At 50.6% G+C, this 16,977-nt stretch overlaps 1 protein-coding gene across 11 annotated transcripts in view; it reads left to right on the top strand.

Moving 5' to 3' along the window:
• CACNA1D (calcium voltage-gated channel subunit alpha1 D) overlaps positions 1 to 16,977 on the top strand; it is a 313,594-nt gene that overhangs the window by 291,726 nt on the left and 4,891 nt on the right. For all 11 annotated transcript variants that reach the window (XM_053669278.1, XM_053669277.1, XM_053669276.1 and 8 more), the window contains 4 exons: positions 9,850 to 9,963; positions 10,713 to 11,080; positions 12,858 to 13,007; positions 14,494 to 14,657. In XM_053669278.1, coding sequence (XP_053525253.1) covers positions 9,850 to 9,963; positions 10,713 to 11,080; positions 12,858 to 13,007; positions 14,494 to 14,657 — 796 coding nt within the window. The remainder of the gene's footprint in view (positions 1 to 9,849; positions 9,964 to 10,712; positions 11,081 to 12,857; positions 13,008 to 14,493; positions 14,658 to 16,977) is intronic.

The following is a 16,977-nucleotide window of genomic DNA, read 5'->3' as shown; positions in this document are numbered from 1 at the left end:
TCACACCTTCCAGGGGAGGGCTCCTGTGCAACAGACAGACACACATTTTTCCAGCATCTCATGGAAAAGGGGGAAAAAAAAAGATCCCAAAGTGGGAAAAGTTTTGTTCATTTCCTTTTCTTTCAACATTCAAGGATTCCCTTTATGCAAAAGACAGTCTGGTGGAATCTGAGGAGACTGTCTGCCCATCTTAATGACAGGAGGACTTCAGAGGGATAGTTTTGTGTTTTAACCTGTGGGGCTTAAGGAAGAGACCATTATTTCCAGCTTGCAAAGAGTTTGGTTGTTAGGTTTTAGAGTGTTAAAGTGTGTACCCCAAGCTGACAGACACAGGCTGGTCAAGCCTACTCACAGGTGGTCAAGTGGAAGAGTGGGTGGTATAAGGGAAGCCAGCGATGCTTCTTTCCTGAGGTGCCTCTGTAAGGCCTGAGGGAGGCTTGTGCATAAACAGGAAGGACAAGGGAATCTTCAGCAGGCATTTCATCTGTAGAGTACCAGACACCTGTTTTCTAAATCACCACAGTCTAAAAAGTAGCAAAGATTTTTTTTTGTTTGTATTTTTAAAGCATGATTCCATCGAAAGCCATGAAAAGGCTTTTTGTTTTCCTTTCTTTTTTAGTCTAAGAGGAGAACAGATGCTAACAGATGAGATTTCACCGGCTGATTCATTTGTTTCAGATGCTTGAACGGATGCTTTAGAATTTTCTGCCTGAGCTACAGCACCAAGCTCGTTAGTCGGAAGGCGTTTGTGGCTAAGGCCTTGAAAGGGAAAAGTCTCAAGTGGGCTTATTTCTACTGAAACAGCATTTCAGGAGAAATGCAGGAAAAAGCAAACCCGAGGCCCTGGGGAGACCCCTTCCGAGCAAAGCAGTCCTCCAGAAGGTGGAAGCGGGGCCCTGGCTCGTCAGCGGAGCCATGGCCTTCTGTCGCGGACACTGCTCACGGTGGCTCTTTTTCATGAAAGGGAACGTGCAAGGCTTAATCGGTTTCCCTTCTGAGCAGAGACTCAGAGAAAGGGAAAGAGAGAGAGAGAGAAAAGGAGGGGGGCAGCCGCCCCACAGAGAAATGAAATGAACACAACTTCCTGATGTTGGCCAGTAAAAAAAATTAATAAAAAGATTAAGCAGACCTGCCCAAGGTGGGCAGCTGACTTGGTTCCAAAGTCCTGCATCCCTAGTTTGCCTGGACTCCCAAAGACTGGCAGGCCCCTGGGTGCTGAGCTGACAGTTCCTTTTATGTGGCAGGCAGTCCCGACCTCCCGACCTCCCGACCATCCGGCTCCACTCTCTGCAGTGACCCAGTGCAGATGCAGGGAGCTCGGGCAGGACAGGAAGCTCAGACTCACCCATTTACACTAACACACACCCGCATGCCAAAACCAACCTAGGCAGCACCTCAGGTTCCATCCTAACGTGTCCACGGGAAGCACCACCACACCCAAACTTCATCCAACATTGTCCGTCTTTAATCCGTACTCAAAGCCAGGCCGGGGGTGCCTCTTTGGAAGCAGTATGGTCTAGTTTCAAGGACACTGGGAGTCAGGGAACCTGGGTTCTAGTTCCAGCTCCAGTGTTTGGTTGCTGCGTGACCTTGGGCAAGACACTTAACCTCTCTGTGCCTCAGTTTCCCCATCTGTAAAATGGGGATAATAATGTCGACCTACCTCACAGGGCTGTTGTGAGGAATAGCTAAGTGATTGTAAAGCACTTTGAACGTATAATTGCTTATTATTAAGACTACAACAATAATAATATCATATGCCTGTTTACTACCAGAACTTTAAGAAATTCCTGCTTTTCTTTTATATCTTTTCTGTTCTGTACTGTAGCGATCCAATGAGAAGGTGAATTCTCCCCTGTTTAAGATATCTGGAAATGCATAAAGATGTAAACAGAGGTACTGTACAGGTTGGGTTTTCACGTCTTGTGAACAGGAGGTTTTTGTCCCAGAAGTTGCTTCAGGAGGGCCTTCCCGCTGGAACTCTCGGCCAATGCCAAGCACTGGTTGAGGAGTCTGTACATCCTGATGCTCAGCCCAAGATACCGAACGAAGCCAATCTGAGTTTTAAAGCTAACATTCAAAAGTAACCCTAATGCAAAAACTTAATGTTTCTGAAGTTAATAGAGAAAAGAAGGGTCCTCAGCCCCTTTTGCTGCCCTGGTCTCTGCAGAGTGGTGGCTGCGTGTGAGCGAGGGGCATGGAAAATGAGGTGGAGGGAGCCAGTGGAATGTGGGGAAGCCCTGCTCCTGGCTGTGCTCATCTAGGACCGGGCTGAGTGGGGAGCCATGTCACCAGTTAGAAGCGGTGTCCTGCAGGTCCTTCTTACGCAGGACCGACGGGCTCCCTCCCAGCCTTGAAGTCTGTTCCTGTGACATCTCGTGTGCTGTGACCTTTACCCTTTGGCCCGAGTGGCTCCTGATACCAAGTGGATCTGCCTGGACTCAAGTGGACTTCCTGGCCTCACTATGGAACTGGGCTGAGCCCCCGATTCCGCTCCCACGTGTGCAGTCTACAGTGAGTCTAGGAGCTCACAGTGGGTTTTATGGGTTCTCACAGCAGAGTCCGTGAGGCCGGAGGCCAGGTTTGGCTTCTTCACACATCACCATGGTTGGTGGTATGGGGATAGGGTTGAAAGCTGGCCAAGAAACTCTGGTATGGCTGGACCCTTTGGGAGGATGCTGAGTCTCTACCTGCCAGTTAATAGCTATGAGTCTCCCCAGCTCCTGCCAGCATCCCAGCCCTTCTCCAGATGCTCTCACAATTCCGCAAGTGAAGGACTAATGCCTGGTGTAGCAGGGGCCTTCAGGACCCTTCCGGTCTGAAGTTCCACTTTTTCTTTGGGTAGTGCCTGGGAGGCACCAGTTATTAAGAAGCTGGTGCATTATCCCTGAAAAGGAAGCTGGTCAGCCTGTGGACACAGTCGAGGAGCCAGTCCACCACCAGACAAATGATCCCTGTTTGTCTCTGCTCTACCCCAATGTGACATTTATTAAACACTAAAGCACAGACAGTATGCCCTGCTGTCTGTGCTGCCCCGTCTCCAGGGGCCCGTGTGACCAGCCGTCTTCTCGATCTAAGTCTTCATATGCAGAGTAGCCCCAAGCAATTTATGTGGCCAGTGTTTCTCCACAGTCCTTCCAAATAATTAAGAACTGCTAAGTGGTAACTTTCTAGATGGGACTTAGAAAATGATTCAAATGAAACAGGAGAGTCTTGCCCCCACGTGGGCCTGGCTGTGTTTGCCATGTAGTGGCACTGGCTGAGGTTTGCAGCCAAGGCCAGTTGGTGAAAGACAGTTGGAAACCACGGGGACCACTTCCGGCCTCGGCGCCCAAGGGAAACAAGACTTCCCTTAAACTTGGTTTACAGTCAAACTATAGACACCTCTGTCCGTTCTCCTGAAATCCTGGTGGAAGAGTACAGTTTTAAATGTAGGAAACTTGTAGGAGACAACCCAAGTTTATTAGCCAAGAATCATCATAGACTCACTCAGCAAACTTGGTACCCAACACCACAAACCATGGTGCTAAACTCTAATGCCCCTGGGTGGGAGACATGACACAGGCCAGTGCCCACTGTGGGAAGCAGATGTGAGTTGAGCATCAAGCTCTTCTTCAGTAGCTTATGCTATGGTGTAGCCCAATTAAAAATTAAACCCACAGGATTTTTGGGTACCGGATTCTATATTCTTTCTGAAAAGTAGATATCCTCCCTCTGAGAATAGTAATTACTGTTTTCAAAAGTCCTTGAAAAGATAAAAGTACTGAAAAGGAGATACAGCAAGTTCCATTATACAGTAACAAAAGGTCTTGATTATTGTAGCATGTTACTGAGTAACACCGACCTGGTATCCCTCGTTAGCCCAAAGTGCCAGGATTCAGTTATCCATGGGAAGGAGCTTGCTACCACTTACTAATGCTTCCAAGGTAGGGTAGGTACCTGTGTGAGTCGGTCCTCCGTGGCACACAGTAGACAAGAGAGAGGTGGCAGTTTGGGGTAGTAGGAGGGCGTGCCATTCCGAGGCACAGTGAGGTCACTCTGTCAAGGAGTGTCAAAGACCAGCTCAGAGAAGCCCGGAAAGGACATTTCTTCCCAGAGTGGAGGAAGGTTGATAAAATAATAGGAATCCCAGATGGGCTGGAGGACCTGTCACCTGAGGAAAAGATGTCACTGTCTGCCTAGGGACAGGTTGTCAGCAGTTCTCCAACTCTGTGGTCTCAGGACCCTTTTATGCTCTTACAAGTTAAGGAGCCCCCCTGGCGTATCAGTATTTACTGCATTAGAAATCGAAAGTGAGAAATTTTTTAAATGGAGTGTGCAAACATCAAGATACCAAAGTGATGACATCATCACACATCGGGTAGCCTTGGAGGAGCCCACTGTGGTCTCTCAGAGAGCGAGCCAGCAAGTGAGCGAGCGAGCACAAGGCAGCGAATGTCCCAGCAGTGTTCTACAGGTTGCAGTGACCTCACGGACTCCTGAAGGTGTCCCGGGGAGCCCCAGGGTCCCTGGAGCACCCTTTGAGAACTGCTGCTGTGGGGAAATGGTCCCAAATGCCCCTAAAGGAAAAGGATCCTGGGGCCTTTTTATGATCTGCCTGGTTGGAGAGCCCCTTGTGTAAACTACTGTCCCTACCTTGAACCCTGCTCTCCCTTAAAGGCCCCTCCCCAATCCCAACCCATTCCGTCCAGCTAAGTTCAGACTGAGGGTTATACCCCACATGGCCACGTCTCACTGCCTGTGCTGATCTGGAGGAAGGGCAGTCTGAATTAGCACGTGACAGACGGTGTTGCTGAGGATCTCCTGCCTCCGAGTAGCACCCCTGGGGCGAGGATGTGTGCCGAGCATAAGATCAGTTTTTATGCTACCTTGTGATGGCTTGTTTCCATATTGACTTTGTGATTCAAGAGCTCTGCTAAGTTAGTAAAGGGTTAACCTTATTGAGTGGCACCCACAGTCCTGTGGGGAAATGGTTATGAGTGAGCCTTCAGTCGAGACTTGTCTCAGCCCTGTTTTCCTTTGACCCAAGGACTTGTTCTTGGTGGTGGTCAAGGCAGAGCCAGTATGGTGTCATGGGAACCTAGCCAAGCCTTTGCTATTTTAGGCAAGCCCCTTAACCAAATGGGAAGAATCTGGCCCACCCTCCCTTCCCAGGTGTAGCAGCATAAAGCGTGTGAGAGGCATTGGGGTGGACTGGAATAGCAGTCATGATGCCTGGTTCTGGGGAGCCTGTATTTTCAGTGATGCTCTCTCTGTTATCAGGAAGCTGGCAAGGGTTCCTCCAAGTCAGTGTTAATACTACAGCCAAGAATCAAGGTGTATCTAAGACTGATAGCTCTGTCGGATCATTTGCAGGGAAATGTCACAGACCAAAAATTTAACTCATTTTCTCAACGTTCCCTTTAGTTTCTTTGAAGTGCTGAGTGCAACCCGAGGGTGACTCATGGACTAACATTACAGCTGACTTTTCAGTGAGGGTTGGAATCACCGTGGGTGACTGACTTACGGGGCATCATGCTCATTATTCTGACCCTTTTTGTGGTCCAGGACAGACCCCTTGATGAGAGTTGGAAACGGATGCTGTTCATTAAGACCCCACCCGAGCTATGGGCTGGCCGAATAACGGACAGAGAGGCCACACCATCACAAGTTTCCTATAGGAAAACAATGACGAGAGAAGGGGCGCCCCCTCTGTGATGTGTGTGTGTTCATGTGTGTATGTGGAGGAGGCAGGGGACAGCCAGTAGATCAGCAGGTTTATTCTGTAAGAATGTAATCGTCAGTTCGTTCTTCTAGAGGAGCAAGTCTAAAATTGGCCAGCTGATTGGGTAGGGGCTGAATCCTGTGGAAGGCTTAACTGGAACCTGCCTGAGCAGGGCCAGCCCTGGGAAGCCTGCAAACTCAGCTGCGTGGTGGCACTGGCTGAGGTTGGCTGTGATGGAGAACAGACTTTGCCAGGCAGGGGCTCTTGAGCTGGAGTCGGAAAGCCTGGCACTCAGTCCTGAAGATGAATGGCCTGGCCCAGTCCCAGCTGGGAACACGCATCTCTTATCTCCACTGTTACAGTGTAGGTACAGGAGTGTGGATGTGTTAGCCTTAGTGCTGAGAACTGGCAGACGACTGGTGTATCTGATGGAGCTAGTTCAGGGAGACAGGCAGCGAAAGTCTTACAAATGCACCCAGGTAGGAAAAACTGACCCTGGAAGTGGGCAAGAGGAAGGAAGGTAAATAAATGTTCATTGTTGATGTTAAAATATAATTTTATGGTATTGCTTCAGAAACATTTAGAGAGATTTTTATAGTTTGGGGTTTTGTGACTTAATCATTTAGTAGAGTAACTATCTATAAAATTCCAATTAAATGGTGTCTAAAATTTAAAGCAGCAGTCTACAGGCAAAGCGCCATTCATTTTTTAAAAAAATATTTATGATAATATGTAGCATTTAAAAATCAACCAGAAACTAGGCTTGATTCTGTTTAATATTTTATATGATTGGACATCTTAAATCAATAATGTTTATATTTTATAGCAATTTTGTGTTTATTCAAAACTATAATTCTATTGTGATGTTAATGGAATGACTTTATATGGCTTTAATTGTGTTGGTTTAAGAGCTATGACCCCATTTCAAATTAAAATAGTATTTTGTTGATAGAGGTAGACACAGACATGAAATATGAAAGAATACATAATTTTACTGATTATAAAGTGTTTATTTCAGGAAAAATGTTCTTTTTCTAGAGCTCTGAAAAATAATTTTTTCAAGGATTTAAGGTAGTTTTCTGAATTTTGGGGGTTGGAACTTGTGCCTATGGAATTTTTGCAGCAGCCTAAGCTACCTTTCAGCTTGATGTGTACGCTAGGAAAAAACTTCATCATCATGTTTCGTGATGTGTAATAAATTCAGGGTGCTGTGCCTAAGCTTTGTTTCACTTTAAGTTTGGGAACATCTGTTTCCCTCATTCCCAACCCTGGCAGACCCCCTCCCCGCCCCCACTCCCCGGTGCACCCCCCCCACCTGTCCTTCCCCAGACCCCACGTGAAAGAGTCAAGTCAGTCCCTGACACTTAGAAGGTGTCTTTCTTCCTGTGTGGAGCAAGCAAAATGTAACCATGACTTCTAAGCCTCTGCTTTTCTGTCTGGGAAGGTGATGCTTTCACTCCTCCTTTGATGTCTCTAATAAATATGTTGTCATTATTTGTCTTTGGAAATCGCCTCGTGGGCCACCTCTCAGTTTTCTCCGTGGTTTATGTCGCAAACAAACTCTGTCCTGTGTCTGTTCACTGCACTCTCCTGCTCTGGTGTGTCGTTGACGATGTGCTGGAGACAGTTTTTGTTTTTATTATATGATCATGTTATATGTGTATTTCAGTGAAATGTCAACTCATCAACAAAGGATGATGTGAAAAATTATCCAAATAAATAGTTTTCTATTTCTTTTAATCAGACCTAGTCCAATCAGTTGAATGACAGTGAACAGGTATATCTGTTGTTACGTAAACTCAGTGTTCCTGGCCCATGCTGCCTTGTAACGTGAATTAAGATACCTCATTTAACTGGGGGTGTTGACTTAGTGCATTTTCACCTGTACTTACTTTGGGGGGACAGCAGCAGGTGTCTCAAACCTGGTCTCTTCTTGTTTGGGAGCCTCAGATATGCAACATCACTTTCTCCCCAGTAATTCAGAATCAGCCTTGAACCCTGGCTTAATTAATCTTCCCTTGATAATTGTGCCCTAGAAAATGCTGAATGGGTGAATTGTAGGCTGTTTGATACTACTGGGCTTGACCTTTCTGCACATGCCTCTAGCTCTGCACTGTAAGAGCTTCCACTCACTCGTCATCAGACTTGCCTTCTTGATGTTGCCATGCGAATGGCAAGTGGGTCCCCCTCCGAGCCAGATGATTCCCTGGGTCAGGTGTGCTGGACTCAGGGATCCTGAGAGAGGGAAAATGTGTTTCTGTACTTGTGTACGCATGTGTGTGAGTACCTGTATGCATGTGTGGATGTGGATGTGTGCATGTGCGTGTGTGTGCATCGTGTGCCTGTGATCAGAGGGATGGGAGGAAGTTGCTGCCCCACTGATGCACCGCAACTCTTCTGGGTTTGGCTCCTGACCTTGCATGTCTTTCCCTATAAGACCACAGCACTCCTAGTGAGGAGCCTGAAAGCTTTAACTCTGGGTGGCTCTCTTACCCCACAATTCGTGAAATGGGAAGAGCTGCTGATCTTGTATTCAGAGCCTGGTGCAGAGCAGACCCAGGCTGGTGCACCTCCTTACCCAGGCTCAACTCACAGGCTGGGCACTGCCAGGGAGGATGCAAAGTTTTTGTACATCATCACATTTTAAGTCAACGTCACCGCTCTGGGTGTCTGCAGAAGGCCAGTCTGAGCATTCCCACACCAGTGGGCCCTGCCCTGCTGGATCTGGACACTATCCCCTCCCCTGCCTTGGCCACTGCTGGGCTAAGTATGGTCATCACACTGTGTCTGTGTCCTATACCTACCCGTTGCTGGGGGTTGTGGAGGACGGACAGGGAAGCGGTCCCCTTCTCTGACCTTGGCCCCACCCTTCTCTGCAGACCACCCTGACGTTGCAGGGTTAGCTACAGATGGAGACCTGCACCACCAACCTTTAGTGGCTGCTTAATTTGTAGATTAGCTGGCAGCAAATGAGGTTCATGGGGTTCATAGGGGTTCATATGAACCTCCTGGGGTTCATGAGGTTCGTAGACCTGGGGCAGGGAAGAAATGCCTCTTTCAGATGTCAGTCTTTCTGTGGAAAAGGATATATTAGCTATACTGTCCATATCAGTCTTGGAGCCAGCATGCTGTTTTTCTTCCAAATGATGGTCAAAGCATCAAAATTTTCTCAGAGCCAGTGACTGTACCTTCCCCATATGTAGTCCATCTCTAAAGAAGCTGAGAACAATGGAAAGGCTTCTCCCTGTCCCAGGGGAACCCAGACCCGGGATAAGGAAGGCCAGTTGGGAGGGCCTTGGGGAAAGACAGGATGAATGTCTTCGAGGAGCCTGGGGCAGCAGCAGGGGTTCTTACACAGCCTCCAGAGCTGGTGAGTCCTCTACAATGTGTTGTGGTCTTCAAAAGGACAACCCGACTGTTGGCGCATGCTCAGCCCAAGCACAGGCTGCAGGCCAGGGCCCCACAACGGCCACAGGAGGCTGGCCATGTGGGCCATGATGGCCACGGAGGCTGGCACTGCACAGTGGCCCAGGTCTGTGTGCATGTCAGTCCGTTCTGTCTCAGTCCTGAGTGTGCTGGTGGCTGCAGTGTGTTGTGTTACTCCCCTGTTCCCATGGCTTTTTAGCAGAACCAGCGGCCCTGGTGGCTGCTTGGTCTGCTTGCCCTCTGGCACCTGTTCCTAGGCTTCCTCATCCTAGGCACAGCCAGTGAGCCCTTGCCACTGTCCCTGTGTAACACCCTGCCTGTGCTCCCTGTGCTGTACGGGGCTCGGGAGATGGTACTCTGCAGGGCATCCTTCTGTAGACTGTCATTTAGATGGGAGCATGGCCCCTTGGCTGTGACAGACTTAGTACTAATAACCAGGCACCCTTCCCAGCAAGTGGGGGTACTTGAAAAGGAGTTTCCTAACTTCAGAGCCTCAAGCACCCCAGGCTAGGGCCATCTTGAACCTCTGCCCACACCCTACAACCCTGAGGCCGCAGAGACCCCTTCAGTTACATCCAAACAGTGATCAGTTTCCTGGTCTGTCCTTTGGAGAAACCTTCCCCTCCCATAGCTGAATCGGGCAGGAGCAAAGCCAGGACCCTGGCTGGGTCCAGGGCACCTGTGCTGTCTAATCTGCTTTGCCATTTTCATTGATCTAGGCGGGGTTAAGGACACTGCACGACATTGGGCCAGAGATCCGGCGGGCTATATCCTGTGATCTGCAAGATGATGAGCCCGAGGAAACAAAAGGAGAAGAAGAAGATGTATTCAAAGTAATTATTCCACATACAGCTACATACTCGGTGCTTGAAAATAGTGGAGCAGGGCTCCAGTTTGTGCAGTTAATGAGCCACAGAAGAGCCTGGAGAATGCAAACCAGCCCCAGAGCATAAGGGGCTTGCAGAGCATGCCCCTCCCCCTAGGCAGACCCCGCCTCCTCTGCACCTGTTAGAATACTGCACGTATTCTAACAGTCCGTTCACCAGCACCTCTTCTAGGGCCAGGACTGCCCTTCCCAAGCTCGTTCCTCTGCCCACGCTGGCAGCTTCCTAGGACCTTGGCCACAGCCACTGGGTGGTATGGATAAGCATCCCGGGTGCTTCTGGTAGCTGCCTACCCACACTGCCCCCTTCTTCCCTGGGCCAGTTCTTTGAGCTTCTGGCCTGCTCTCAGCACCCCAGCCCCCCAGTCCAGGGAGCATGCCTACTACCCAAACTCAACCGCTGGGGCCGCCAACTAGCCCCGCTGGCTAAGTCACCTCATCTTGGATCAACTGGAAGAGCACACACAGGTGACCACCGAGAGCTTGCTCCCCGGCTCAGGCATCGGTAACCTTCCTCGTTTCAGGGGGACCAGCTGCCACACAGACACATTCACCCTGATCATTGAGGCCCTCAGACTGTTTCCAGGGATTCTCTGGAGCTTACCTAGAATGTTTTTCATGTAGAAAAATTACCTGACATAGCTAGCCTGCATCAAATACTTGTTAAATTACCTGGTGTTGTCTCCCATTATTTTGCAGAGAAATGGTGCCCTGCTTGGAAACCATGTCAATCATGTTAATAGTGATAGGAGAGATTCCCTTCAGCAGACCAATACCACCCACCGTCCCCTGCATGTCCAAAGGCCTTCAATTCCACCTGCAAGTGATACTGAGAAACCGCTGTTTCCTCCAGCAGGAAATTCGGTGTGTCATAACCATCATAACCATAATTCCATAGGAAAGCAAGTTCCCAGCTCAACAAATGCCAATCTCAATAATGCCAATATGTCCAAAGCTGCCCCTGGAAAGCGGCCCAGCATTGGGAACCTTGAGCATGTGTCTGAAAATGAGCATGATTCCTCCCACAAGCTTGACCATGAGCCTCAAAGAAGGTCCAGTATTAAAAGGTAACCTCCAAAATGTGTTTGCACTTGTGAATACCCCTTCCCCATCCCATGCTCTGGCACATGCAGGCGACTCCCAGGAGGCATTTGCAGTCAAACCTGTGGGTTCCAGGCCCTGGCCACATGATGACCTGGAAGATAAAGGGCCACCGGCCATCCTGTGTCCTGCTGTATGAGACACTCCTTAAAATGGCAGCAGGTGCAAACTCACCCTCCCCAATTGTGCCAAAAGGTTGGCAGACCTCTTCTGTGATGGCCAGATGATGTCTATTTAGGCCTTGAACCCCACACAATCTATTGTAGCTACTCACCTCCTGCTATCATGGCAAGAAAGCAGCTGCAGATAACACATTAAATGCACAGGTGCAGCTGTATTACAATAAAACTTTATTTTTGGACTTTGAAATGTGAAATTCATATAGCCACAGGTGATAAAATGTTTTTCTCCCTTTGATGTTTCTCAGTCCTTTAAAAACGTAAAAACCATTCATAGCCCGTGAGCCATACAGAACCAGGCAGCAGCAGCCTGTGGTGGTCCTGTGGCCCATAATTTGCCAACCCTGTTCTGAATAGTAGCCTGATAATTGCATTTTAAATCTTGTTGGAAAATTTAACTTATCTTCTCCCTCCCTCTCTTGTTGTGCTTTTCCTGGATAGAACTCGCTATTATGAAACTTACATTAGGTATGTGCTCACTGCTTTTTTGTGTGTTAAATACTGTAAGTGTGACTGATTGGCCCCTCTGAGTGCTAAGAAATGAGAAGCTCCTTTAAGCCAACTGCAATAGCATAGTTCGGGGCTGTGGACTCAGGAGTCAGAGGTGGTGGCTTTTGTCTGCATATACAGTTACACTGATGGAGCGATACTCACGTGACAGGTGGGGGCCAGCCTCTGTGAACCTCTGGACAGCACAGGGAGAGCCAGCTGTGTACTCTCCGTGCCCTGGCCTGTGACACTGGGCAGTGGCTGCTGCTTTCTTGGGTCAAGCCTTTGGTGAGGCCTTGTGAAAGCACGACCCCAGCCTCCCAAAGACCAGGGGCCAGGTCCTCTCCTTTGCCTCCCAGACAGCCCTAAACGCATGCTCTATCCTGTTCCACATTTGCTGAACGGGTGGAACAGCGGGCAGGACAGTTATTCTGTTGGTGACGGGAAGGATAGGTCTGCTGTATTATATCCAGTGAAATCCTGAGCCAGAGGAGGTCAGAGGGAGAAAAAGAACTTGGAAGGAACACAGTCCTTTCTCTGGGGACAAGCAATGTCACGGCCCTGGGCTGGCTTTCCTGAGGTCCCAGGCCCAGACAGCTGGGCCTCAGGGAGGCATTATGACAGTCCTGGGGCAGGGATAGTCTTAGAAATCTTGGCAGATGTCATGCATGAGAGTCTCCCCTGAGACACTGGATCCAAAACCCCTGTTTCCCCTCCTGGGCCATATGCGTTGGAGGTAAGGGAGGCTCTTCGTTCAGGCTCTGAAGTCACATGCGGCCCAGGTAGAAAGGAACAGGGATTAGAACCGATGGTCTTTTCCCTGGGGCTGCCAATCACTGCAAGTCTCTAGGTCCATGTTCTTGCCCTGTTCCCAGATTACATTTACTCCTTTGGCCCCAAGGCCCCTGGGCATAGTGATCTGGCACCAGCATTATTCAAGGTGCTGGGAGAGAAGCCTTCCTGGTGCATGCGCACACACAGCACTGTGGCCAGAGGCCTTTACGGTCCAGTCCTACTCGAGGCGGGAAGTGACTGCTGCCTGCACAGGGGCTCAGGTCCTCCCTCCCAACTGCAGGTCGGACTCAGGAGATGAGCAGTTCCCAACTATTTGCCGGGAAGACCCCGAGGAACACGGCTACTTCAGGGAACCCCACTGCATGGGGGAGCCGGAGTACTTCAGTGGCGAGGAGGACTACGAGGACGACAGCTCGCCAACCTCCAGCAGGTGAGGGGCTCTGGGGCTCGGGCCGGCATTAGGAGGCCTGGCTGTTGCCTGTGCCTTGTGCTCGGCCTGTCTATGAAGCCCTGGGCCACCTGCAGCCACCGTAGGCACTGCCCTGGGAAGCAAGCCAGGAAGGTGGACTCCAGGCCAGAGGAGAAGTCCGAGCAGGAGAAATGGGGCCAGAGAGAGGCTGAGCGGGGACTGTGCCTTCAAGCTGTTGACTCATTTCCACCAGGGGCTTGTGAGGCCTTTTAGTAAAGGTCTAGAAAGGGAACTGGGCTTGTCTCACGGAGGGCTAGCTCTCTTCCATCTATTCCTTGTCTTTTGAGGTGTCTGTTTTTATTTTGTTAATGCCTAGTGCTCTGAGCTGGGGGCCTGGTGCGCACAGCTGCTCTGCCAGCCCATAGCTTGGGTGGGGTCTTAATGAACAGCTTCTGTTTCCAACTCTCATCAAGGGGTCTGTCCTGGAGATGGGGGACAAGAGGTCAGGGTGGCATCTCTCAGCAGAGCTGCCTCTCCAGGTCCTGAAGAAAGAATTTTGAGGTTAAAAGGGACACTTTGCTTCAGGGCCCACAGTGAGCAGTGCAGGGAGACCAAGGCCACCTACCATCCTCTTTCTGTGAGTTGAGTTTCATCATGACCAGGTGGCGCGCTGAAGTGGACACAGCACTGCCGCGAGGTCCCTCTGGTGTCTGAGCCGTTAATCATGGTTAGCCTTGTATTCTAGGCCAGACACGGCCGGACCCTCACTCTCCCCGCCCTCCACCAGTTCCTGCCGTCAGCCTCCCTCAACACCTGACTTACAGAACCGCCGATTCCGACGAAACGGGTTCTGACTTTCCCTCTTCAGAGCCATTGCACACAGCATGTCCACCACCTAGACACCCTTTCCCAGCTCCATGGGCCTCATTCCAGCCTCTCGCCAAGGACCTGCTTCAGGACTTTGCTTCTTATTCCCTGGATGGCATTGAAATGCCCACCCCACACCTCACAGAACCCACTCTGGGCCTGTTTTCTGGTGCTGACCATTTCCAGCTGCGGCGGCTGTCCCTGTGCATGTGGCATTTGCTAAGCTCCTGGAGGGCAGGGACCACACTTCATGCACCACGGTGTCCCGGGTTCCCAGCCCTGGCTGAGGGCAGGGACTCGGGAGAGGGGTTCTGCAGAAGGAAGTGAGTGGGCGATAGTCAAGCTTGCAGGAACTCTGCAGTCCACATGGACCTGGGCTGAGGCTGCCCAGCCGGGGGAACTACCGATGCTCATTCATCATAGGCCTGCCGTCCTCAACCTTCCTATAATAGCCCATACCCCCATTTCAAATCTTCTGTGAAGCCAAGGACTGCATTGTTCCCAGCTGGTCCACCTGTGTCCAAGGAGGTGGTGGGAAGAGGACTGTAGAGGTGGGTGTGCCTGAACTCATGGAAAGGGCATGTGTTACCTAGGAGTTCACATGCCCCTTACTCTCTCTTTTGGCCTTTTTGACCACCAGGCAAAACTACAGTTACTACAACCAATACCCAGGCAGCAACTTGGACTTCGAGCGGCCTCGAGGCTACCATCACCCGCAAGGCTTCTTGGAGGACGATGACTCACCCATTTGCTACGATTCCCGGAGATCTCCAAGGAGACGCCTACTACCTCCCACCCCAACATGTGAGGCCAGATGTTTCGTTTGGGGTGAAGCCTCCCAGAAAGCAGTGCACCTCACCTCAGGCCCAAGGGTGGGGGGAAAGGTCGTGCTGGATGTCCTCCTGCTATGTTGAGGACCTTTAGTCCTCAAGCCCAGACCCCTGGCTGGAGATCCTAGCAGCTGTCCTGTCTTACCAGTATTCCATGTGTTAAAGTCAAACTACTTCAGCGCTATTCTGGACTCTCTTTGAGGGCAGAGAAAGACAGTGTGAGCCCTAATGTTGCACAATACAGAATCTAATAAGGGGCTGCTTGTGCACATTTTCATTGCGCCTGGGACTCATCCTGAGAGGTGGGCAAGACATACACTGTGGCTATTGTTAGGCCCAGTCTGGGGGTTGGGTAGCTACTCTCAGGGCAGAGGGGATCAGCCCAGTTTTGAGCCTGACCAAGTCCCATGCCTCTGAGTACGGGTACCTGGGGATTCTTGGTGTCTGTCTGTCCTCAGGCCACACCAGGTGTCTTCTTCCTCTCCTCCCTCACCTCTTTCACCTTGGCCTCTGGTCTGCCAGAGCCATCTGCTCACATGGCAGGTTTTGGCCTTGTTGGTGAACTCTGGGGTGGGGGCTCCCATCCTGGGCCGAGGAATCCCATCCTGCTGCGCAGGGGCCCGCTGCTCCCGTCTGGTTTTCCTGTGCAGGTGGCATAACTGGCAGTGCCGGGAACCCGGGCCAGCCCCGGTGAGGAGCTCAGGCCGGGGAAGGAAAGGCGGCAGAGGGCCCTGCCGCCGTCTCCTGGCCGGGCAGTTTGATTTGGGGCATTTGGGCATTTGGATGGTGGTTCAAGAATATCCACTTCTGGTGTCTCTAAGGAGGGACGCGTATTTTTGAGCAGGGCTCTAATCAGTAATCAAAAAAATAGCCAAGACGTGTCGGCTCCCAGTCTGCCGACTGCACGCACAGTAGCAGTTGCGACTGGGTGGCGCCTCGGGCTCTCTGTCTCCCTCCAGCAGACACAGCCTGCTGGGGAGTGAAGTCAGACCCATTTCCATGGTAGTCCAACCACACAGAGCATTTCTGGCCTCCGTCATTACTGGATACTCCCACGCAGATGAGGCTGGGTGGGGGCCCCTTGCCCATTCGAGGCCACGGCCTCCTTGGACCTCCCTTTGGCAGCCACGGTAATGCCTGCCACACACAGGTGCCACGCTGCGGAAGTGGGGAACCTCAGTGGGTAAGAGCCACTGTCCTCCTTATTTGTAAGGGCACATAAGTAAATGTATTTCATTTGCTCTGGTTTTTTTTTTTTTTTTTTTTTTTTTAAATACTGGTCTGTCTTGAGGGGCAGAAGGAAGCTGGCTGCTGTTCTTTTTTGCCTTCATGCCACCTCCCCTTCAGGCTAGCTCTTGTTTTGGACCTTTCTAGCTTCAAACTGGAGAAGATAAGGTGCAAAAGTGTGGTTTAAAGGAGAGAGAACAGCAAAGAATGGAGAGCTGTTAGAGCCGGTGATTAATATCCTAAGCAGGCCTCTTGCTCTCTAGGAATAGATGTGAAAAATGGTCTGTTTTTCTCATGGTAGGAATGTCAGATAAAATACAGGATGCTCAGTTAAATTTCAGCTTCAAACAGCAAACAACTTTTTTAGTACATCTCATTCAACGTTTGGGACAGACTTACACTAAAAAAATTATTTGCTCTTTATTTGAAATTCAAATTGAACTGAGTGTCCGCTGTGTTTAGTTGTTAAATCTGGCAGCCCTGTGGCTCATGCGGATCTGCAGTCTTTAGCAGCCCTCTGCCAACTGCAGTCCGTAGGGCTCGTGCTATAGCCCTGGGTCTGTCACTGTTAACTTGGTCCCACTTGGCTGCCTGTAGGTTCAGACCTCGGGCAGGGAGCCTGGAACTCCGCAGCCCGTGTTCTCAGCTTCAGTAGGACGACTTCCTCCAGCAGAGATGGTTGTGACCAATGAGGTGATGGGTGTATGGGGACCCATTTTCGCACCGGAAAGGCACTATCCAAAACAAAGGAGTGGTGGTTTCCTCTCCTGACTCTGATCCTCGACCCCTGCCGTTTGATGCTGGGAGGGTCCTAGAAGTTGTGCTGCCAGTGGAGACCTGTCCTCCTCAGAACACCGTTAAGTTGTACCCCAGCGTGTGCATGGGGGCAGGCTGTCCGACGAGGACAGCAGCCACAGACTCAACTCCGGGAGGCCCCCGCGTGCCCCATAGTGCGCACCGGGAGAGTCGTCTGTCTTGTTCCTCCTGGTCGTGCGGTGGCCAGCCTGCTCTTCAAGCACGTTGGGAGCAGGGCCCTCAGAGAACCAGTTCCTGCAGCCTTTCGGGCA

This window comes from Artibeus jamaicensis, unplaced genomic scaffold (genome assembly GCF_021234435.1).
Source record: "Artibeus jamaicensis isolate MK-2021 breed Jamaican fruit bat unplaced genomic scaffold, CSHL_Jam_final contig_519, whole genome shotgun sequence".
In the NCBI taxonomy this organism is placed as follows: Eukaryota; Metazoa; Chordata; class Mammalia; order Chiroptera; family Phyllostomidae; genus Artibeus; species Artibeus jamaicensis.
Note: the sequence above shows the minus strand (reverse complement) of the source record. Positions and strands in the feature narration are given on the sequence as shown.